Here is a 25,005-nt window from a genome sequence, read left to right as displayed (position 1 = left end):
TTATGCCTTAATCCAATTTATTCTCATTTAATAAAATTTTCTTTACCTATAATAAAGAAAAAAGAGACTCGCGTATATATGGAAAACAAAAGTGGCCAAAGTATGCATGGGGACAGTCAGATATTTTTTTTTGGATGTATATCCACATGTTCAGTTCTTGGGATGTAATCTTGCTGGGTCTTGTACCAATTCTCTTCTTTCCCCAGAATATTTTTTCAAAATTAAGATTCAAATGAGGGACCTCTCACTACACATTTTTATCCTACCCATTAGTGGCCACTAGACCAAGTGGCCAGCCCTTGGGTGGACATTGGATATTATAACATTTGACTTTTAATTTAACACATTAAAATAATTCATTGTTCACAACCATATTTTTTATAACAATCTCTGTGCCACTGATCTAGACACTACTTATACAAGAATTAATGAATTTCCTTTTTATTTATTTTTTGGTATAAAGTATATAACAAGTTGGATCAAAGCACTATAGCGAAAAGTAACATGAGCGTTTGATTATGTATTTTAATATATTAGGATTGTGCTATTCATTCCCATGTTTTAATTAGTTTGTATGCAATTTTATCCTTCTTAATTATAATTTTTCATATTTAATTTTTAGGCCAATATTAATATCTAGTCTCTTAACCTATTTTTTTGTTTAGTTTGATTTTTTATCTTTTATAAAGTTTACTTTAGTCCTTTATCTTCTATATTTAATTCAAAATAATCCTTTCCTTCACTTAAAATTGACTCTGTTAGAAATATAAAAATATAAACAGCTAAATTAAAAATGCTACAAAATGTATATTGTCTAGGTTCTTTGTTTCTTCCTCCTCCAGAACCAAACCAACGTGCTTCTCCACAACCATGGCATCCATCATTTGCCTCAACTTCCCAATCCTAATGTCACACCCTTCCTCTAATTCCCTTAACACATTTGTCACATTTTTCCTCTTCCTTCGATCCTCACACTTTACCTTGTGATCTTTGCAAACATCGTTGCCACTGCAAACATTGTCATCACGAATGTCACTACCTTCACCCATAGTTTCACCCTTTTTGTTCTCAAACCTTCAAAATCTTCATTCTGATCTTCTTCATGATGCTTCCACCCATAGGTGTGAACATTGCCACCTCTACCTATGTGTAGTTATCATGAACATTGTCAAGCAAGATTTTCACATACAAAATCATTCTCTCTTTGATCTTGTTCGCGTTGCCTCAATTTTTTATTTGAACTCGCATCATAGAAAATAATTGAATTAAATGTGTGAGAGTTAGAGAAGAAGAGTCCATATTAATTAAGATTTGAGTTTCAAAATTGGGAAAAAGAGAATTAGGGTTTGAGATTTTCAATTTGAGTATTTTTCATTTTGTGACGGCTAAAAAGTTGTGAGTGTCTAAATATTATTAATGCTGCTATTTTTAAACTAACAAAAGGAGCATTTTGAATCAGTTTCAAAAGATAAAACACTAATATAAACTTTCTAAGAGATAAAGGATAAAAATGAACCAAAAAATAAGATAAGGAACCAAATAAGTTATTTGTCCTAATTTTCATTATAAAACTTAAGACTTTAATAATATTTTTTTGCTAATAATTATTAAAAATGTAACAATATGTGCAATGATGTATTATTATATAGATTAATAAAACTTAAAATATATAAAATATTGAGATAAGATTAAAAATAACTTCAAATAGAATTACACTACTAACCTTTATCGGAACGAAAAGAAGGAAAAAATTCAAATTAAAGATTGACTTTCATAATTAAATAAAAGAAAAATAACTTTAAGGAATAAACCGTTTAAGATTTGCTCTCAATAATTATATAAATCCAATTTTTATTTTGTTTCTCATTTTATTATATTCTCTAGTTAAAACAAAAGGAGAAAACTACCCATCAACCATGGGTTTCATTAATTTATACCCCAAAAGAGATTGCACCAAGATTATTGATAACTGTGAAATTTGAGTTTGATTGATAGTCAATTTTGATTAAAAATGATTAAAATTCTTTTATTTTAGATTTTAATATTATTTTAATTTTTGACCAACAGAATTCAAAAAAAAAAATTGCAAGTACTTTTAAGAAAAAAATTGATGCAATAACTTGAAGAAAAAGTTGAAGATTGGGCAAGCACAAGATTAACGCAAAGGAGACCCACAAAGAAGTCCAAGGCATGTTTAATGCGAATCTTGCATTAAGCGCATGATCACCGCCATACTCGTTAAGCCCAAAAGGTCTGCTTAATGTAAGTTCACGTGAATTTTAAGACACATCAAGACTTATAACTCTCTAATAAATACATTATAAACCTGAGTATCTCAAATAAGAAAAACCCTCTTTCTACATCCATTATTCCCTTCTCCTTCTCTATCCATCCATCTTCTTCTTTTATCCCCCATCAACCATGTCTCAAGGCAATCAATGGCTAAACTCCCATTGTTGCAATTGGGAGCCTAGCAGCCAAATGCTCTTGTAATATAATCTTTCCTTACCATTTATTTAATGCAATGCCAATTTCTATTATCTCTTTTTTGTTCTTTATTATATTGTATGATCTGATTATCCATGCATTTGTTTAGAGATTATACATTGAGAAATAGTAATGTCTAAAGAATTGGAAAATGACATCTAAATAACTCATTGTTAGGGATAAAGTGATGTTATTTTGTCTATGCATACATCTTCATATTTCATGCAATTTAATGTTTTATCTCTGCAAAGAAATTTGGGAGAGAGAATACATAAACTGAGCTCTTCATCATGAGGGATCAGAGTTGAGTGTTTTAGTAAATGTGAATGGAAATTAAAATAACATTAAATAGAGAAACATTTTAACATTGCATCAAGGATAGTTGGGCATGCTAGACCCCAACATATTTAAATTCTGAAGTTATCAAGTGCATTCAATCTTGTTTATTTTCTTGTTCTTGCCTTTTAATTACAATTTTTTGTTTCTTCTCCCTATTACAATTTCTTATCTCTTGCTTACAAATTAGGTATATATTAACTAAAGTACAAACAAAATCTTTGTAAATTCGACATTCGAACTTTCGTTTTAATTTTACTACTTGTGACAATTTGGTGTATTTGTCAATAAGTTAACAATTATTATTATCTAATGCGACTTCATGCATATTGGACCGCACTTTTGTTTTTATATATGCGTGAGTCTCTTTGTAATAAGCTTTACACACACATATCTTGGAAATTACTACACCTCCCGTTTGAATTCCATGATTCCACCTAAATACAACATGCTCTTAGCTCTTCGTTTACTATTATTATGTGTTCATGTGGTAATAGTCTTTGCAGCAAGCTCTAATGTACGATACTATATAATTCCCACTTTGTCCATCGTTAATTCCCTATAGTTCTTGTATATATAGTTTTCAGGATTACTTTTATTAATTAATTGAACTAATTGATTTCTTGCATATATAGGGGCCTAGACAACAATCACAGGACTGGTTAAACCATGGTGGAGATTTGTTCAACAGAAGATATGCTTCCAAATTAAGAGCATAAGATCAGCCCCAGAACAGCACCCAAGCTACGCTTGAAGTGGAAATTCTATGCAGGGAAAGATATCACTGCAACGCCAGCCATATATGGTGGTGCCCTTTATTTTCCAAGCTGGAATGGTTACATCTACGCAGTTAAAGAAGCCGATGGATCACTTATTTGGATGAAGAACTTGCTGATGTTGACAGGTCTGAATGCAACTGATGGTGTTGTTCCGAATGTAAATTCGACAGTGTCAAGGTCGACTCCCACAGTTGCTGGGGATTTACTGATATTTGGAACGTATAGTCCTGCTGCTATTATTGCTCTCAAAATAAAAACTGGTGAGCTTGTGTGGAAAATCACTTTGGATGACCATCCTGAAGCACTCATCACCATGTCTGGAACATATTACAACGGGTCAGTACTACATGCACATCTTAGGAATCATTTTGTCTTTTTTTTTAAAAATTCAGTTACAAATTAACCTATCATTAAAATTCAGTTACAAACTGGTGATCTTCAAGGACTACTTTGATTTTTTTTATTAATTCCAGGGACTTATATATTTAACCTATCATTAAAATTTCAGAGATTAAATTGATGATTCATTTAATAATAAGTATGATGAATGACCATTTCAAAATGGTCAGGCATCTTTTCAGTAATCTTAAATTTTGACATTTGCAATATTAAGATTTAGTTCTGTTATCCATATGTTTAATTTGATCTTTCTGCCTCTGCTGAATTATGTTCAACTCTCCACAGAGGATACTATGTTGGAATATCTTCACTGGAAGCACTTGTACCCATTGAGCGATGCTGCACATTCCGTGGAAAGCTTTGTAAAACTTAATGCTCGATCTGGTGTCATAATGTGGAGGACCTAGATGTTGCCAGATAACAACAATAGGAGAGGAGAATATGCAGGAGCTGCTATTTGGGGAAGCAGCCCTTCCATTGATGTTAAAAGAAACCATGTCTATATTGGAACAGGGAACCTCTATTCTGCCCCATTACACATACGTCAGTGTCGAGAGAGACAAAATAATCGAACTGAACCTACTCAACCAGATGAGTGTATTGAGCCAGACAACCACTCCAATTCGATATTAGCCCTTGATTTGGATTCGGGGAAGATCAGATGGTACCGCCAGTGTGGAGGCTTCGATATATTTTTCTTAGCATGTATAAATGCTTCAGCTCCTAATTGTCCACCCCGAGGTCTTTGGCAAGATGCTGATTTTGGGGAGGCACCAATGATGTTGACCATATATATAAATCGAACCAAGAAAGATGTTGTTGTTGCGGTTCAGAAAAGTGGCTATGCATGGGCTTTAGATCGCAACAACGGCAACCTCATGTGGTTTACGGTAAAAGATAATTTATAGTATAATAGTTTTGTTTCCCCTCCTTTCAGTGAACAACTTGTGGTTATTCTTTAAGTTATCATTTATTCATATTTCCACTATTCTTAGTTCTAACTGTAAAAAGCTTTCGTACTGTGTACAGTAATGATCGATTTCAATCAGAAATTCAGAAGATGATCTGACACATAAATTAAGTTTAATTTGTAATTCGATATGATTTTCATAATAAAATTATTATGCTGTAAATTTAGCAAAATTTAGAGGAACCAAATCTATTGAATTAAAATTAGATGAGAATTTGTCTTTCCAAATCATTTCTTCTGCGCTATTGGCAAACCAATTAAACCTTCAATTATTTTTGGATATCTCAACAATCTAAACATCTATCATTTGTCTTCTACAAAACATTTTTTGTTAAACTTTACTTTCATACACACACACATATATATATATATATATGTGTGTGTGTGTGTGTTTTTGTGAACTGATTTTTTTTTCTGGCAGCCTGCTGGGCCAGGAGGTATAACAGGAGGTGGAACATGGGGTGCAGCAACAGATGAAAGAAGGGTTTACACCAACATTGCCAATTCCGAGGCCAAAAATTTCACTCTTGCACCGTCAAACATGACTACAACCGCTGGTGGGTGGGTGGCAATGAATGCCAGTAATGGTAGAGTTTTATGGTCGACGGCTAACCCTACTAATGGCCCTGTTAGTGTTGCAAATGAAGTTGTCATTGCTGGATCTACGGATAGAATGGGATCCATTTATGCTTTTGATGCCAATAATGGGAAAATTTTATGGACCTATAAAACTGGTGCCACTGTTTATGGAGGCATGTCAATCAACAATGGATGCATATACGTGGGTCATGGTTACAATGTTTTCGTGTCGTCTCTCATCAACAACTTTACGGGTGGAGCCTCACTCTTTGCCTTTTACACTGTTAAGAATTTACGTGGTTAATATGCGTGTTTGTGTTAGTTATGTTCTAAAAAATATTTATATTTCTTTTGACTTTTGGATAAGCTTTTGAAAAAGAACAGTTCTCAAAATTATGTGATCAATTATCAAACACATATTAAATATAAAAAATGGAGCAATAAATTAAACAGAAACTATTATTCTGGTATGTATTTCCTTTCTGGGTTTCTCTCTATCTTTAGCAGAACTTCAAACATTTATTTAAAAATTATCATTTTATTAAAAAAAAATTATAAGCAACATACTTTATTAATCACATAACTTAGATTGTGCACAAGTTATGCCTAACTCAAGTGTCCATTAAAAATATCACACCAAACCCCACACCAGAAAGATAATCACAAGGAATAGACGCCATCCCCTACAAGGTTTAACTCCACCACAAGCAGTCTACGTCCACGTATTCCATATTTAAAGAAAACTTACTACATCGAAGTTGAAATACAAAATCGCATACCACATGGTCGGTACCCCACATTTGCCACTACTATCCTCAAATGCCTAGCTAAAGCATTCATCCCACAGAAAAATCCTTTTCCATTGCATGATATTTGACTAAATAACCACTTGTTTAATTACAACCGGTTGAATGAAAGCACACATCCCAGCCAACATGAGTAATACACCCTAAAAGATGTTTTCCAAATCACACCTTAAATTATTTATACAACTTAGTATCATATCCACATCTTATTACATGCATAATCATTAAATATTCGATAGAATTAATGCGAAAGACCTAATTTTAGTTAACAACAGAAAAACCAAAAAGATTAGAAGTGAACATTTAAAATTAAAAAGATCAAAATTGCAGACAAACTACAAACATTTTATTGATAAGCACACTTAAGTATTAAAACATTAACTTAAAAAATCACTTGTTCTTCTTTTATTTGCGTCATTGAGCTTGCATTTGACTTCTTGTTACTTAAACCAAAAAAAATCATTAATTCCTGTAAAAGACTTAACATGTTTCAGAAATTGTTTTAAAATATGGATTTGAATATGACAGAGCACATGAATAATTTGGCAACAGATTTGTTGCAGATAGTTTAAATAGTATTTTTGAGTTTAAGATGAGGATATGCAATTATATTAAAAATTCAGAAAAAGAACTTTTCACTCATATAAGAGTCTGACTTGACTAGGATTATCTCCCATGGAGAATACATGTGATTTCTTAAAAAATTCTGGATGTGAATAATGCTATAGCACTATTTCAATGCACGTGTTAAAGCCCAGTCAGATATTTTAATATCATGCTGTCCCCATGCATACATAATAGGCCATTCTATTTTCCATATATACGTGAATCTCTTTGAAATAAGTTCTTCAAAGTAACATATATATTGGGAATTGCCACACCAGCTGCAGGTCCAATGCTGCCACTGTCTAAATACAACATGCAGTTAGCTCTATCTATGATGTTATTTTGTGATCATGCCGTAGTAATCTTTGCCACAAGTTCTGATGTACGATACTAGTTCTCACTCTATTAATTTTCCTATAGCCTTTTTGTAGTTTGCATATATAGTTTTAAGGATTTACTCTATGAATTAAATTGACCTAATTGGTTCCAATTGGTTTCTTGCTTGCAGGGGCATAGACAACATTCACAAGACTGGTTAAACCATGGGGGAGATTTGTTCAACCAAAGATATGCTCACAAAGAGAATACGATCAGCCCCAAAACAGCACCGAACCTACATTTGAATGTCAAAGTTATAAGGCAAAGTTTATATTATTGTTAGTAAGCATAAGGAATGTCTATGGATAAATTACAAAATGCACATAACGGACCATCCGGCAAATACAAAGACTAAAAAACGGGACAGTAAGTCCACGAACACTACCATAAACATGTTCACCCAAAATCAATGTGATAGTATACAGACCAATAAAACATGCAAACAAAAATGAAGCATGCAGCACCAAATCGTTAATTGAAAAATAGCTCCTCACATGACAGTGATACACTGTATCCATGCATCCTTAGGAGTTAAAATGCCGTGGAGACTGTGTGATGTTGAGCTTCAACCATATTGGTTGTTTTTGCCCACGATTTTTTCTCCACATGGTTCAAAAATTATTGACTACTCATTCCTGCTATAACCGAGAAAATTAAGGACATGAAGACCCTGCCAAAAGATAAGTTCCACCTGAATATAAAATCCAAATACATACATGCATATATATATATATATATATATACCCACTTCCCACCCTCCAAGGTAACCAAATCCCAAATGGTACTTAGGTGTCCAAGAGTGAAATCCACTAGTCGAGAACACCACAATTCCCCCTTTAACAAATTATGTGTACAGAATATTTCATTAACACACCTTAGCTCAAACAATGCAATCATGAAAGTGTAAGCAATTAGGTCCATGAAAACACAACATAAGGCAACAACTTAGGTCCATATAACAATCCTAATAGATGACACAGTAAATTTATGTTTTTCCCTGGCACACAATATTTATTTCCCTCACTTTTATAAAATTTCTCTTTTTTATTATCATTCTACTTATGGTCAAACTTGATTTTAGTTCCAATAGTTCTAAATTGATCAATTTGGTTCCTAAGTGATAACTGCTAAATAATAGTGAATTAATAGTGGAAAATCGGTCTAAAATTAACTTAGAATTAATTATTTAATAGTTATTTATGCTTCAATTTGGAAAGATTTAATTAATTTCAAATTTTGATTGCAGATATAAAAATTGGAGGTGTAACAAGTAAAAAGGACAAAAAAATTGAATAAAAGAATAAAATTTGAAGAAGGTCCAGTCCAATACGCGCGCTGAGCGCGCGTCACGGGCTAAGCGGGTCAGGAAGTACACGCGCTAAGCGCGGGGTGTCGCGCTAAGCGCGCCTACAAAGGTGCAAAGTCCACTTCAGCAGCTATAAATAGAGAGTCACGACACCACCACAGAACCCCCTCTCCTAGGGATTTCATTTACTCCCTTTCTTTCTTACACCCCTCCTCTCATTGTAAAGCCCTCATGACTATGAGTGGCTAAACACCCTAACTAGGGCCTGGCAGGCCTAAAAAGCCAATGATGTATGGAGCATTTCAAGAGTTATCAATAAAAAGAGGAATTCCCTCAAGGTTCTTTTATTTATTTATCGTTCTTTCTTTTTACATCCTGTATTTTGGAACTTGCTTTCTGTTAGGGTTTAGTCCACTCGGGAAAGGGTAAAGCCTAATTAGGGGTAAGGAATGAATACTTGAATCTGTTTTAAGGGTTAGATCACTCGGGAGAGGGTAACGCTTAATAGAACACTAAAAGGAAGAAATTATCGGGTTATCTTTTAGAGAGTTTTCCTTCCAAGTTCTTTTATCTGCTTTTCTTTCTTAATTATTCTGCATCTCAGACTTTATTTTTTGTTAGTCTTTAGGCCACTCGGGAGAGGGTAGAGCCTAATTAGGGATAAGGAATGAATGCGTGAATCGGTTTTAAGGGTTAGACCACTCGGGAGAGGGTAACACTTAATAGAACAATAAAAGAAAGAAATCATTGGGTTAACATGACTTAATGCCCCAATGTCCATGCTTTAGCAAACATCTAGAATGTAATCCTAATGCATCTTAGTTATTGAGTCTTCGCAAAAGACATTTGGAAGATAGGTAATTAAGGTAGGCTTGTCATCGTGAGGCATCAGGGATGGATAGATGTGGGGCAGAACTAGTTCACTGGTATTGATAACACAAATTCTGAATCCATATATCTAGACTAATTAGACTGGTCAAGTTTTAGTGATTTTAATATATAGATTTTATTCCTTGTTTTTCTATTGTTGTTTTTTAGAAGTGGTTATTCCTTATTTTACTGTTGGGTTTTATTTTTAAATATCTTTTCTTTTCTTTTATCTTTTAATTTTATCTTTAAATATCTTATCTTTTTTTACGTTATCTTCTATCTTTCTTTATCTTTTATTTTAAATTCTTTTTTCTTGCTTTTAAATTGAGTTTGCATTCATCTAAGTACAAACAAAGTCCATGTGGATCCGACACTCGGACTTCCGAGAACTTTATTACTTGTGACGATTTGGTACACTTGCCAACAAGTTAACACTAAGTGTATTTAGTCCTTGAACATTTACGATTAAGGGATCAAATAGAGACTAAATCCGCCTATTTGTTTAAAATTTAAAGTAAAGAGATCAAATACAGAGACTAAAATCATGGGACCTCCCAAAGTTGTAAAAAAATTTGAAATAAAGAGAGTTCTTCTCTTGCACTTGTTTTCCAAAATTAATTTAGAGGAAGCCATGTAAAAGACCCAAACTTTAGCATTGCTATTTCTTGGAAATTTGCAGCACAACTTGCATAAATATCTTTAGAGATAATGGCATAAAGTTAGGCTTAAATATATCTCTAATTCATATGTAATATACTGCTGTTTTTTTAAATTTTGGTTCCTATAAAAATAATTTATTTTAAAATGATCCTTCTATTTTTTTTAAAAAAATTTTGGTCGTTGTTATTTTATTTCATTCCTTATGATGTACTTTTTTGTGTGTGCTTGTCATATGTGAATAATTTGCTTTTAGTTCCTACTTTTTTTTTCAAAGGGATTAAATTATAAAAACTAAAAAAATAACAAAAAGAAAAAAATAAATATAAAATTTTTCAAGAACTATTTTTAGGAAAAAAATTACAAGGACCAAATTAAAATTGAAAAAAAATGGTATATTATATATATAGGAAAAAAAAACATATTTAAACTCATAGTTGTTATTTTTCTCATTGTCCTTGAATGAAAATGCACAAAGAAATGGTTGTAAACCATGAAGTACAACCAACTCTTGGGAAGACTTTGGGGGTTTTGACCAAAAGGGAATAATTTCATTTGGAATTTATCAAATGAGGATATTTTTTGAATTAATTCCCAAATCGAGATAAATAGTGAAGCCATAAAAAATCTGACTTTAATTTTTTTATTTATTTATATAAAGTCATAAATTTTTCTTGACTTCAAAGTCATTGGATTTTAATTATTCAATATTTTAAAGACTTTATTTTTTTTTAATTTTTTAATATTATTTTAATTAGTTTTCACATTAATCATTAAGTAAAATAATAATTTCGTATAGTACTATTAATTAATTTTATTAATATAATTATTTTAATATAAACAAAAAAAATAATTTAGTAATTAAAGTAATTCTTAAAATGAAAATAGCATAATACATTAATATAACCTCAACATTACAAATTAAACACAAACATAAAATTAAAAAGTAGACACAATATTAGGGATCAACTTGCTTGTATGAACAATGACTACGATTATGGTTTTCAATTCTACATAATGAATATTTCTTAGACTTATTTGAAATTGATCCATCAATCTCATTATGTATACGACTATTGATTTGTCTTTCTGATGTGTCTTGTCGCTTTGAAAGATCAAACATAAAATATGAACCCTAATAGTGAGACCATTTTTTCATCACTTCCAAGGAAATGTAACTAATGCTAATAAACTTTGTAAATATTTTTCAATTTGTATATATGATCAACAAAGTCATCACATTCTAAATTATAAGAAGCAAATATTATAATTGCGTGCGAGTAAAGAATTCAAAATGCCTGAAATTTCCCACAATCACACCACTATTTTTTCTAATTTACAAAACAAATAAAATCCTTAACATTAGTAACAACTATATATAAAATGTTAAATAAAATAATATTTAAATCAAAATAACATTAGAGTCGTTTAAAATTAATTTAAAAATTAAAAAGAATTATGAATATGAAGTCTTTGAAAAATTTATAAATTTATATAAATAATTAAAAAAATTAAAATGGTTGAACTTTTTACGACTTCATTATTTAAAAAAGTCACAATTGTGAATTATTTTATGATTTCATACCCATAAGTTTTAAAAATTCCTATGACTTACCCCCATCTAGCAATTAATTAAAAATTACCTCCGTTTGTTAAGTTTTAAATGAAATTATTCCCTTTTGATCAAAACCCCGAAGACTTAGAGTATAAGTTTATGGCTAGGTACTTCTCCACATCCGAATGCCTCAAGGTTAGGAAGGAAATCAATAACTTGAAATTTTTTTCTTCAGCTTCTGTTTAGATAAATTTCTCTATAACTACTTATAGGAGAAATAAAAAGAAGCTAAAACGAATTGGATTCTCACATGTTATAACTGTTATAGAAGCCTTCTCATCTCACTTGTCTAAAAATTGAGGTGCATGTATAAGTATTTTGTAACCTATATATGGGCGAAACATAATTCATTTTTACTTCATATTTTCTTATCTTTTAAGAGCTAATGAAAAAGTTCATCTAAACATAGTCTAATCTAAAAGAAAAATAAGGATAAAAATTAAAGTTAAAAATTTCTCTTGCATATTTAATCTAGAAAAAGAAAAAATTACATTAAGGAATAAAATTTAAAAGAATTATCTGTACCATTTTATTGAATTCAATTTTCGTGTTATATATATATATATATATATGTATGTATATATGGGAGCACATATTAAGTGAGAGAAGTATCTTTTATGAGAGGTAAGACCATTCAATAGTTATCGTCGGATGAAAATAAATTTTTAAATTAAAATACTTATTTAATAATTGAATTCATTAATTTTTCATGTAGTCATCAAAATTTTAAAATATTTTAATTATGATTGTCATTATCATTATTGTTGTCATACCACCATTCAATCAATATTATGAGGTCAGTTCGTGAATTTAAAAAGCACAAAATTTTGATCTCGCCACCATGGGCACGGCAAAAGAATTTCAATTATTCGTTCTCATAGATAAATTTAGTATTGACCTTGATAAGTTAGGTGTCCCGACTATATAAATTATTAATATATTATTAATTATGGTAATTAATTGGGATGACTTCTTTGTAAAGAAAGTAATTCCTGTGTCAATGGGGATAATGTTTACTTTTTGTTTCAACAAAAGAATAGAATAAAATTAGGGAGGAAAGAAAAATTGAATTCAAGATATTGGAGACAAAATTTTAAATTCTTTGTTCTTAATTTAAAGTGATACTTCCTTTTTCTTCAGTTATATAAGAGAAAATTTTAATTAATTATTTTTTCTTTTTTTCTTTTCAATAACATAAGGTTAATGTGAAGCTACTTTCAATTTATTTTTCCATTCTTAAATAAATTTTTTACTTTTATTATTCTATTAATATATTACATGATACATTGTTTCATTCTTATTAATTACTATTAACTAAAATTTAGCGTGAAAGACTTAATTTAACAAAAAATAAATATGTGCAACTAAAACTAAAATGGAAAAAATTCCTTACAAACTGAAACAAGAATAAAGAGCACAATAGTAATGTATTAAAAAACATAATATACTTATATAAAAATAAATCAAACATTGACTAAAAAGCTATTCACTTGTTCCTCTTTATCGCATTTTCTTCCTCGTGCTGCTTTCATACGACTTCTATTTACTTTAGCCGCCAAAAATACACACAAAAACAAAAATAAACATTATTTACTATATAAGAGTCAAGATGGCACAACGATTAATTTCAAAATATGGATGCGAATACTGCATTAATTATTTTAAAGTGTTAAATTCAAAGTCAAATGTTTTAATTTTCGACTGTTCTCATGCATACTTATTAATGTCCTTATATATACTGATATATGCGAGTCTATTTGAAGCAAGTTTCTCAAACGTATATATCTCGGCTATTGCAACACCATCTCTCCAGATTCGATTCCATGCTGCCGATCGACTAAATACAGCATGAACTTAGCTCTTTATTCAGTGTTATTTTGTGTTCACGCAGTCTTTGCAGCAAGTTCTAATGTATGATACTAACTTCCACTCTTTATTGATGTTAATTACCTATAGGTCTTGTATATAAGTTTATGGATTACTCTCATGAATTAAAATTTGTCTAATTGGTTCCTATTGTTTTCCTTCTTTTAGGGGCATGGACACAAATCACAAGACTGGTTAAACCATGGTGGAGATCTGTTCAACAGAAGATATGCTTACAAAGAGCATAAGATCAGCCCAAAAACAGCACCGAACCTACGTTTGAAGTGGAAATTCAATGCAGGCAAAGACATCAGTGCAACACCAGCCATATATGATGGTACCCTTTATTTTCCAAGCTGGAACGGTAACATCTATGCAGTTAAAGAAGCTGATGGATCGCTTGTGTGGAAGCAGAACTTGCAGAATCTGACAGGTATAAATGCAACTGGCTATGTTACTACTGTAAATTGGACCGTGTCAAGGTCAACTCCCACAGTAGCAGGGGATAGACTGATAATTGGAGTCTACGGCCCTTGTATTCTTATTGCTGTCAAAAGAACAACTGGTGAGCTTGTGTGGAAGACCACTTTGGATAACCATCCTGCAGCAATCATCACCATGTCTGGAACATACTATAACAGGTTAGTACTACAATTGGAGTCCTTATTTTTTTATCACTTTTTTTCCTTATAGATTCTTTCTTTCTACTTCCCTTTGTCAACTAAACTAATTAATTGGGAAATGAGATCGTAGTAGACACCCCAATCCTATTTGACACCTAGTGAGAGAAGTATATTATAATAAGTGATATGATGCGAGAGAAAGATAAATAATGAATGTTAATAAATTGTTTGATATATAGAAGTATCTATATATATCATTCCCCATCTTTAAAAAACGGAAAGTGTTACTTGGTGAAATTCATACACGAAAGGCTTCCTACCTGCTGTTTTAATAATTACTTGCAAGCACTAGCATATGCACTAACCACAGATTCCTTATTCCTTGGCAAATTATTTGTGATCGGATCGATTCTTTAGCATTTTAAAATTTACTATGATTTGTTTTGATTAATAGTTAAAACTTTACGTAGACTATATATGCATCTTTTTAAAGGTTTTGTTTTAGATTAATTTAAAATAGGACTTAATTGATCACTAATGCAAATTGACATCAGTGATTAAGGATTTAATATGAACTCCAACCTTTTTTAAGGGTGCGAGTTCGAATCTCCCTAACCCTCAATTTATTTGGTAGGCCATTCTCCTTGGGAGAAGATTCTTCGGTGTCTAAAAGCTAGTTGAGTAGTTATGGAATTGCTTGCGGTTTGGGCACACATGAGCAAAATTTTTCTTTCTAGAATCCTGTTGACAGCCCCTACATGTCAATGGTGCCTTGCCTGGTAATATTGGGGATGTCTCCCCATTCTACCACTTTTAGTTATAAGAAAAACATAGGACATGATCAGAAGTTTAATGAATCGACCCCAGCAAAAAATAAATTGATAATTAATTAGAAGATTTTTTTTTTCTTTTGATAAATTTCACTTATTTTAATATTTTAAACAAATTAAGCATCTGGATGTAATTGCATTATACTGCTATTTAATAAACTAACAATATATGTCAATTTTCAATATACCAACGAAATTATTTGTTATCATGATCCATCACATATTTATAGCAATAGTTTAATTTCTATTACACAAAAATTATGCTAACAATTATTCCCTGCACTAAAATATTAATAGTTTAAAACTTATTTTGTTCAATCCATGCATCCCTATGCTTCTGATACTAGTGCATTACTTATGCTCAACTCTCCACAGACATTTGTATATCGGAATATCTTCAGTGGAATATTTTGCACCCTTTGAGCAATGCTGCACATTCCGTGGAAGTTTTGTAAAACTTAATGCCCGATCAGGTGCCATCTTGTGGAAGACTTTCATGTTACCAGATAACAATAACACGAGAGGAGAATATGCAGGAGCTTCCGTTTGGGGGAGCAGCCCTTCCATTGATGTTAAAAGAAACCATGTCTATATTGCAACTGGGAACCTCTATTCTGCCCCATTACGCATACGTCAGTGTCGAGAGAGACAAATTAATGGAACTGAGCCTACTCAACCAGACGCGTGTGTTGAACCAGAAAACCACTCTGATTCAATGTTAGCCCTTGATTTGGATTCTGGGAAAATCAAATGGTACCGCCAGTTAGGAGGCGTTGATATATGGCTCTTTGATTGTGTCGATCCTTCAACTCCTAATTGTCCTCCTCAAGGTATCAACCCAGATGCTGATTTTGCGGAGGCACCAATGATGTTGACCACATACGTAAATCGAACCAAGAAAGATATTGTTGTTGCAGGCCAGAAAAGTGGCATTGTATGGGCTTTAGATCGTAATAATGGCAACCTCGTCTGGTCTAAGGTAAAAGATAAGTTATAGTATAGTATTTTTCTATTTTCCCCCTTCAATGAATGATTGGTGGATATTTTTAGATTGACATTTATTCATATTTCCACAATTCTGGCTGTAAAAGCTTATGTATGTTGTAGAGTAATGATCTTGATTAAAAGATGAAACGACACATAAATTATGTTATAATGCGATGTATTCATTTTCTTGAACACATGAAGGATTGAATTCTGTAAGGTGGTTTTTAGTAGGTGGAGATATTGCCAATTGGAAAACCAAATGAGGTGTCTTCTTCATTTATTTATTTGTTTATTTTACTTTTTTCCAGCAAGCTGGGCCAGGAGGGGTAACAGGAGGTGCAACATGGGGTGCATCAACTGATGAAAGAAGGGTTTACACCAACATTGCCAATTCTGAGGCCAGAAATTTCACTCTTGCTCCTTCAAACATCACTACAACTGCTGGTGGGTGGGTGGCAATGAATGCTAGCAATGGTAGAGTTTTATGGTCAATAGCCAACCCCAGTAACAGCACTGCTCATGGCCCTGTTAGTGTTGCAAATGATGTTGTCTTCGCTGGATCCACGGATAGAAATGGATCCATATTTGCCATCGATGCCAAGAGTGGGAAAATTTTATGGTCCTATCAAACTGGAGCCAGTGTCTATGGAGGCATGTCAATTAGCAATGGGTGCATATATGTGGGTCATGGATATAGTGTTTGGGGACCTGATCTCTTTAACTTTTCCGGTGGAATCTGGCTCTTTGGCTTCTGTGTTGAGTTCTAAGAATTTATGTGGTTAATAAGCGTGTTTGTAATTGTTGTGTTTTAAAGAATAATTATTTTCATTAGCTTTTGTGATTGTTCAAAAACTTTTTGAAAAATGTTTTCAAAATTATGTGATTATCAAACACGTACAAATATAAATGGATCAATAAAACAGAAACTGTTATTCTGATATATTTTTTGCTTTCCGTGTTTCTCTTTATTTTTACTAGAATGTTAAACATGTATTCATTTTATAAATGAATAATAATTTAATATAATTACTGTGCCCAACATCTACAGTACAATACTCTTTTTCAAAAGAAAAACTATAGTGCAATATTCAATAATCAACAATCAACAATCAATAATATTAGCAAAGAAAAGCCCTACAAATTGCAACTTTTTACATGTGGCAAATTCAACCTTTTCAGAATTAGTTAGCTACTAATTAAAGGAAAAAAAAAATAGATCCAATGGATGAGTTAGTGTAAGATGTTTACTGACTGTGAATCGTTAGATGAAATTTTGATCCATCATTTACTCAAATCTCAAACCCATTTTTCTTTTTATTTTATTCTCTTCTCTCCCATCTTCCAGGTTTTAGAAAACCTTTGAAACCCTCCCCTCCTGTCACAGGCTTTGATGCCGTTTCCGGCCTAATGGAGCCGCAGTTTGGAACAGTAAACTGATAAAATTACTTCTCATCTTCTACTCTTCGTTTTTTGTTAAAAAAAAATTTCCGAAAAATCAACATTCATCCAATGGTCCCTATCTGGTCGCTAACTGTGAAAAACTTTCATCCTGATATTGCAGTTGTAGTTTTGCTTTATAAAAAAAAAGAGATTGTACTGTAGTTATGACCGATGACACTTAATGGACACATTAATCATACTAAATAGTTAATCATTTATAAATAAACTTTTTAATGTTTAAAATTCCGCTATATATATAGAGAAGCCCTTAAAGAAAAAAAAATGCACCAGGATAATAGTTTTATTAAAAAGGAATAAAAAAATAAAAATCTTTTAGATCACTTATAGGCATAACCGATCTAACCTTTAACTTTTGAGAACAATTCTTTTAAGGATCAATCTAAAAAGTTAATTTTTTATAACGGTTGTTTCTTATAACCAATCTAAAAGGTTAACATTTTAGATTGGTTATATAAACCACCAGATATAAAATGATATCTTCAGTAAGGGTATTTTATTTGGAGGGTATATGTTTTTATGTTTTTTTATTGATTTGATTCACTTCTATATAACTCGATCTGTATCAGACTTTTTGAAGCTGGTAACTTGCATTCCTTATGCCTTGATCCAATTTATTCTCATTTAATAAAATTTTCTTTACCTATAATAAAGGGAAAAAGAGACTCGCGTATATATGGAAAACAGAAGTGGCCAAAGTATGCATGGGAACAGTCAGATATTTTTTTTTGGATGTATACCCTTATGTTCCCTTCTTGGGAGGTAATCTTGCTGGGTCTTGTACCAATTCACTTCTTTCCCCTGAATATTTTTTCAAAATTAAGATTCAAACGAGGGACCTCTCACTATAGAGGTATACATTTTTATCCTACCCATTAGCTCTCTTGGTGACCACTAGACCAAGTGACCAGCCCTTGGGTGGACAGTTGGATATTATAACATTTGACTTTGAATTTAACACATTAAAATAATTCATTGTCCACATCCCATATTTTGATAACAATCTTTGTGCCACTGATCTAGACACTACTTATACAAGAATTAATGAATTTCCTTTTTATTTCTTTTTTGATATAAAGTATATAACAAGTTGGATGAAAGCACTATAGCGAAAAGTAACAAGAGTGTTTGATTATGTATTTTAATATATTAGGATTGTGCTACTCATTCCCATGTTTTAATTAGTTTATATGCAATTTCATCTTTCTTAATTTTAATTTTTCATATTTAATTTTTAGGCCAATATCTAGTCTCTTAACCTATATTTTGTTTAGTTTGTTTTTTTTATCTTTTACAAAATTTACTTTAGTCCTTTATCTTCTATATTTAATTCAAAATAATCATTTTCTTCACTTAAAATTGACTCTTTTAGAAATATAAAAATATAAGCGGCTAAAAAATGATATTAAATGTATATTCTCTAGGTTGTCTCTTCTTCTTCCTCCTCCAGGAGCCAAACCAGTGTGCTTCTCCACAATCATGGCATCTATCATTTGCCTCAACTTCCCAATCCTAATGTCACACCCTTCCTCCAGTTCCCTTACACATTTGTTACTTTCTTCCACTTCCTTTGATCCTCACACTTTGCCTTGCCATCATTGCAAATGTCGATGTCACTCCAAACATTGTCATCGCGAACATCACCACCTTCACCCATAGTTTCAACCTTTTTGTTCTTGAACCTCCCAAATCTTCCTTTTAATCTTCTTTGTGTTGCCGCCTCCACCTGTAGGTGTGAACATTGCCACCTCTACCTATTTGCAGTTGTCATGAACATTGTCACCTCCACACCATTAAACAAGATGTTCACATACAAAATCATCCTCTCTCTTTGATCTTTTTCTTTGTGTTGCCTCCATTTTCAATTTGAACTCGCATCACCGCAAATAATTGAATTAAATGAGCGAGAGTCAAAGGATAAGAGTCCATATTGATTAGGATTTGAGTTTCAAAATTGGGAAAAAGAGAATTAGGGTTTGAGATTTTCAATTTGAGAATTTTTCATTTTGTGACAGTTAAAAAGTTGTGAGTGTCTAAATATTATTAATGGTGTTATTTTGAAAATCCAACTTTAAATCCAAACCGTTTAAGATTTGCTCTCAAAACTTATTTAAATCCAGGTTTTATTTTGTTTCTCATTATATTCTATTCTCTAGTTGAAACAAAAGGAGAAAACTACCCATCAACCATGGGTTTCATTAATTTAGACCCCGAAAGAGATTCCACAAAGATTATTATCTAATGTCAGTCTATCTTCATGCATATTGGACCACACTTTTGTTTTTATATATGCGCGAGTCTCTTAAAAACAGAGTGCAACAAGAATTTAGGATGCAATTGATTTAGATGATGGAAATAGAGGGGATGGAAGTGGAAGAATTTTTTTTGAATTAAGTAGAGTATAAAAAGTGTGGGTCTAAAAAAAAATACAAAATTTATCTCCAATATTATTTCTATCTTCAAAAACAAACACAACCTTAGGAATGAAGCATCATCATCAAGGGCACTTACATATTGAAGATCTTCGTAATCATGGAAGAATATTCTTATAATACTTGAGGCTCATATTTCCATTCTATTGATCCATTTAAATTTTGTGTTTGATAATCACATAATTTTGAGATCAATTATTTTTAAAATAAAACTAATACAAACACTCGTATTAACCACATAAATTCTTAGACAATACAGAAGGCAAACAGTTTGGTACCACCCGTATAGCTGAAAACAAGACCAACACTGTATCCATGACCCACGTATATGCACCCATTGCTGATTGACATGCCACCATAGACACTGGCTCCAGTTTTATAGGACCATAAAATTTTCCCACTCTTGGCATCAATTGCATATATGTATCCCAGTCTATCCGCGGATCCAGCAAAGACAACTTCATTTGCAACACTAACAGGGCCATTAGCAGTGCTGTTACTAGGATTAGCTGTCGACCAAAGAACTCTACCATTTCTAGCATCCATTGCCACCCACCCACCAGCCGTTGTAATCACATTTGATGGTGCAAGAGTAAAATTTTTGGCATCAGAATTGACAATATTTGTGTAAACTGTTTTTCCATCAGTTGCTGCACCCCATGTTCCACCTCCAGTAAGCCCGCCCGGCCCAGCTTCCTGGAAAAAGAAAAGAAAAAAAGATGACAAAAAAGGGAAAAATGATAATTTAAGCAATATACACATGTGGTTCATTGAAAGGGAGAGATATATAGAAGACGATTACATCATAAATTATCTATTACCGTAGACCAAATGATGTTACCATTGTTGCGATCTAAAGCCCAGGCATAACCACTTTTTTGGACCGCAACAACTATATCTTTCTTGGTTTGATTTATATATGTTGTCAACATCATTGGTGCCTCCCCAAAATCAGCATCTTGCCGGAGACCTCGGGGAGGACAATTAGGAGTTGAAGCATTGTTACAATCTAAAGTCCATACATCATATCCTCCTAACTGGCAGTACCAAATGATCTTCCCAGAATCCAAATCAAGGGCTAATATAGAATTGGAGTGGTTTTCTGGTTCGATACACTCGTCTGGTTGAGTAGGTTCAGTTCGATTATTTTGTCTCTCACGACACTGAAGTATGTGTAATGGAGCAGAATAGAGATTGCCGGTGGCAATATAGACATGGTTTCTTTTAACGTCAATGGACGGGCTGCTTCCCCAAATGGCAGCTCCTGCATATTCTCCTCTTCTGTTATTGTTATCTGGCAACATATAAGTCCTCCACAACGTTTCACCAGATCGAGCACTAAGTTTTACAAAACTTCCACGAGATATGCAGCATTGCTCTTTGGGTAGAAGTGATTCCTGTGATGATATTCCAACATAGTAATATCTGTGGAGAGTTCAGCATAATGCAGCAGAGACAGAAAGATTAAACCATATATTTAATGGTATTTTCATATGAGAAACATTACTTATATATATAGTGAAATATACATCAATTTATACAACTAAAATAGCAAATTTTGAAATGTAATAAATAATGTGATGGAGAAATATAGACATGAAAATGTTGTACAATTTTTTGTATGTGTACATATCTTTCATACCAAATGTGTAATAAATAAATCTTAATCATGCAGTCATTAAAATTTAGATTACTTTTGTCACGTCAACAATTTAAAATGGTCATCTGTTAAACTTACTAAAATAATCATATATCACTTCAATATTTTCATGAAATTAATTATAGCAAACAAAGTTATAGTACTAACTAGACAAGGTTGTGGTTTTGTGTTACGGGTAAGAAAGAAATTTAGCTATGTGAGAAACTTTCATACCCTAAATTAAGGAGGTGTTTTAAGTGAAAGTTTCTTATTACAAAGCTAAATTATCTACTTAATAGCACTGTTAGTTTGTCACTTTGTAAATATACCACGAACAATGGAGTCTTAAGGGCTAGAGAGCAGGGAAAAATTTGAATTCTTTATAAGATTCATTAATGGAGTCTTAAGGATATCATAGAATAAAATTCATTACAGGTGGAGGATGAAATGTTTTCCTTGCCACCAAGTTAGAGTGAGAGAGAGTTTTAATGAAGAAAATGGAAAGAAGGCCAAGAGATGTGCAATATAGTACTGACCCTTTGTAATATGTTCCAGACATGGTGACGAGTGCTTCAGGATGGTAATCCAAAGTGGTCTTCCACACAAGCTTACCATTTGTTCTTTTGACACAAATAACAACAGCAGGGCCATACACATTAATTATCATTAAATCATCCCCAGCCACTGTGGGAGTTGACCTTGACACGGTCCAATTCAGACTGCGAACACCGCCAGTTGCATTTATACCTGTCAGTTTCTGCAAGTTCTGCTTCCAAACAAGCAATCCATTCGCTTTATTAACTGCATAGATGTTACCATCCCAGCTTGGAAAATAAAGGGTACCATCATATATGGCTGGTGTTGCACTAATGTCTCTTCCTGCAAAGAATTTCCACTTCAATCGTAGGTTCGGTGCTGTTTTGGGGCTGATCTTATGCTCTTTGTAAGCATATCTTCTGTTGAATAAATCTCCACCATGGTTTAACCAGTCTTGTGATTCGTGTCCATGCCCCTAAAAGCAAGAAACAAGTATGAACCAATGAGATAATGTAAATTCATGAGTTATAATCCTTAAAACTATATATACAAGAGCAATAGATGGAATGGGAATAAGTATCATACATCAGAACTTGCGGCAAAGATTAATACTATCGCATGGACACAAAATAATAGAAAACAAAGAGCCAAGTTCATGCTGTATTTAGGCGGTGCCATGGAATTGAACCTGTAAATGGTGTGACAATTTCAGAGTTTCGTGTGTATATGTAAAACAAACATTTGACTTTGAATCTAGCACATAAAAATAAAGCATTAGTTGAATCTTCATCCATATTTTGATAACGATCTTGGTGTCATCTTGACTCTTGCACCCAAATTAACGACATTTCCTTTTTTCTATTTAATTGAATCATAATTTTGGTCTTCTATAATTCTTAATATGCGATTTTGATTTTTTTTTCTTCATCGCAATTTTGGTTCCCTCTTCTATAAAATCCCCAATTTTAGTTCAATTCTCAATTTTGATTTTTTTTTTCTAATAATTAAATCCTATACCTAATATATTCACCTAAGATACCATGAAAAATAGTTTAATTGATTAAAATATAAAAATAAAATAAATAAATGTATGTAGAATTGAAAATTTGATCATAATTATAAATTTTTTAAAATAGAGGAACCAAAATCACGAATAAAAAATTATAGGAGACCAAAATTACATTTAACCTTTCTATTTTGGTCTAAAGTAAAGAGAAGTTGTTCCAAAGCACTATAGCCAAAAGAAAGTTATATAAAAGGAACTAGATAGTTAATGTTTGTTTATATATGTATTATTTATTTTAACATATTAAGATTGTGGTATAATTCCCATGTTTGAATTATAGTTTGTATGCAATTTTTATTTTTATTTTTTTATTATTTAAACTAAGTCTTTCATACTATTTTTTCTGCTAATTAATTATATGAATTAACAAGATGTAGCATGATATATTATTAGATTAATAAAAGTAAAATGTAAACATATTTAAATAAGAATAAGAAGACATCAAAACAACTTCAAAGTAGCTTCACATTAAACTTATGGAATGAAGAGAGAGAAAAGAAGAAAAAAAATCTAAAATTTTCTTACATAATAAAGGAAAAGGAAAGATAACTCCAAGGAATAAAAACCCACTAGGAACCACCTAATGGTGAGAGGTTAGGAGATAATTGTTAAATATGAGTTATTTTTTATACTAAAAATATAATGGAAATATCCCTAAAATTGTTTATTTAGCAGTTATTTATACTTAATTGTTAAGAACTAATGTTTTTCTTATTCATGGTTTGCAGATATGAAAAAAAAGGAATTAAAAGTCTAAAAGATGAAGAAAATAGTAAAAATCTGAGGAAGAAAAAAAGACTCAGCCCAAGACACGCTCAGCGCGAAAACAAGCACTGACACTCAATGAGGAAGAGACACGCTAAGCGCAAATACAAATACCTGGACTAAGCAAGTAGCACGCACTAAGTGCGCATACAGGCACTCACGCTAAGTGAGCAGAGCACGCTAAGCGCAAGTACGCAAATCCAAGTCCACTCCAGCAACTATAAAAAGAGAGTCAAGCTAAGGAGAAAAGACACACTGAATCTCAGAGCACTCTAATACACACCTAAAGCCTAAGAACTCTCCCTTAGGGAATTCTTTCTTCTCTTTCATTATTTTCTATTCCTTTTTTTCATCCATTCTCCTCCATTAGTTTCTAAATCCCATGTATTGTATATTTCATATCTATCAATGCAAACATGTGTTTTTTTTCCTATTATCCTTTCTTATTTTAATTTCATGTATCATTCATCCTTGTATCATCTTTGGGGGTTAGGTGTTCAAGAGAAGATAATCCTTAATAGAAATACAAGGAAGGTTTTATATGTAACAGTTTTAGGGATTATTCGCTCGACAGAGAATAATTTCTAATAGAACAAAAAGAAAGGGATATCTTAATAAAATCATTGCTAGACATACTGATTGCATTATGCCCATGTCTCAAAGCAAACATCTAGAATTAAAACTTTATGCATTTTATCTATTGAATCTTTGCAAAGATATTTGGGAGATAGATAGGTAGGATAGACTTGTCATTGTGAGACATCAGGGACAAATATTCTAATAGATGTGGGTAGGAAAAATTCAGCTGATTGATTGAAAAAAATATAAAAAATACATTTTAGGCAAACAAGAGATGTTAAGTCCTAACATTCACATCTCATTGAATATTCTATTATTTCTTTTGTTTTCTATTAATATCTATGGTTTAATCATTGTTCTTTTAACTCATCTTTCTTATAAATTGGAAATTATCCAAAACAAGTACAAAACAAAGTTCTTGAGGAAATTGACACT

The 25,005-nt window shown here is 32.0% G+C and overlaps 3 protein-coding genes and 1 pseudogene across 3 annotated transcripts; 3 read left to right on the top strand and 1 right to left on the bottom strand.

The window, feature by feature from the left end:
* Nucleotides 1-3,250: 3,250 nt before the first annotated feature.
* On the top strand, nucleotides 3,251-4,374 carry LOC102669536 (uncharacterized; annotated as a pseudogene).
* LOC112997646 (polyvinylalcohol dehydrogenase) lies at nucleotides 4,296-5,854 on the top strand. The gene is made up of 2 exons (XM_026126695.2): nucleotides 4,296-4,891; nucleotides 5,393-5,854. Exons 1-2 carry the CDS (start codon nucleotides 4,409-4,411, stop codon nucleotides 5,852-5,854), a joined length of 945 nt encoding a protein of 314 aa, XP_025982480.1. The 5' UTR covers nucleotides 4,296-4,408.
* Nucleotides 5,855-13,553: 7,699 nt separating this feature from the next.
* LOC102669266 (polyvinylalcohol dehydrogenase) lies at nucleotides 13,554-17,034 on the top strand. The gene is made up of 4 exons (XM_006602840.3): nucleotides 13,554-13,699; nucleotides 13,823-14,295; nucleotides 15,483-16,086; nucleotides 16,403-17,034. Exons 1-4 carry the CDS (start codon nucleotides 13,637-13,639, stop codon nucleotides 16,859-16,861), a joined length of 1,599 nt encoding a protein of 532 aa, XP_006602903.1. The 5' UTR covers nucleotides 13,554-13,636; the 3' UTR covers nucleotides 16,862-17,034.
* A 2,945-nt stretch (nucleotides 17,035-19,979) lies between these two features.
* On the bottom strand, nucleotides 19,980-23,210 carry LOC102669135 (polyvinylalcohol dehydrogenase). The gene is made up of 4 exons (XM_006602839.4): nucleotides 22,746-23,210; nucleotides 22,160-22,635; nucleotides 20,806-21,409; nucleotides 19,980-20,680 (listed from the first exon to the last, which is right to left on the bottom strand). Exons 1-4 carry the CDS (start codon nucleotides 22,836-22,838, stop codon nucleotides 20,231-20,233), a joined length of 1,623 nt encoding a protein of 540 aa, XP_006602902.1. The 5' UTR covers nucleotides 22,839-23,210; the 3' UTR covers nucleotides 19,980-20,230.
* Nucleotides 23,211-25,005: the final 1,795 nt, after the last annotated feature.

This window comes from Glycine max, chromosome 18 (genome assembly GCF_000004515.6).
Source record: "Glycine max cultivar Williams 82 chromosome 18, Glycine_max_v4.0, whole genome shotgun sequence".
Lineage (NCBI taxonomy): Eukaryota > Viridiplantae > Streptophyta > Magnoliopsida > Fabales > Fabaceae > Glycine > Glycine max.
This window is presented reverse-complemented; position numbering and strand designations above follow the sequence as displayed.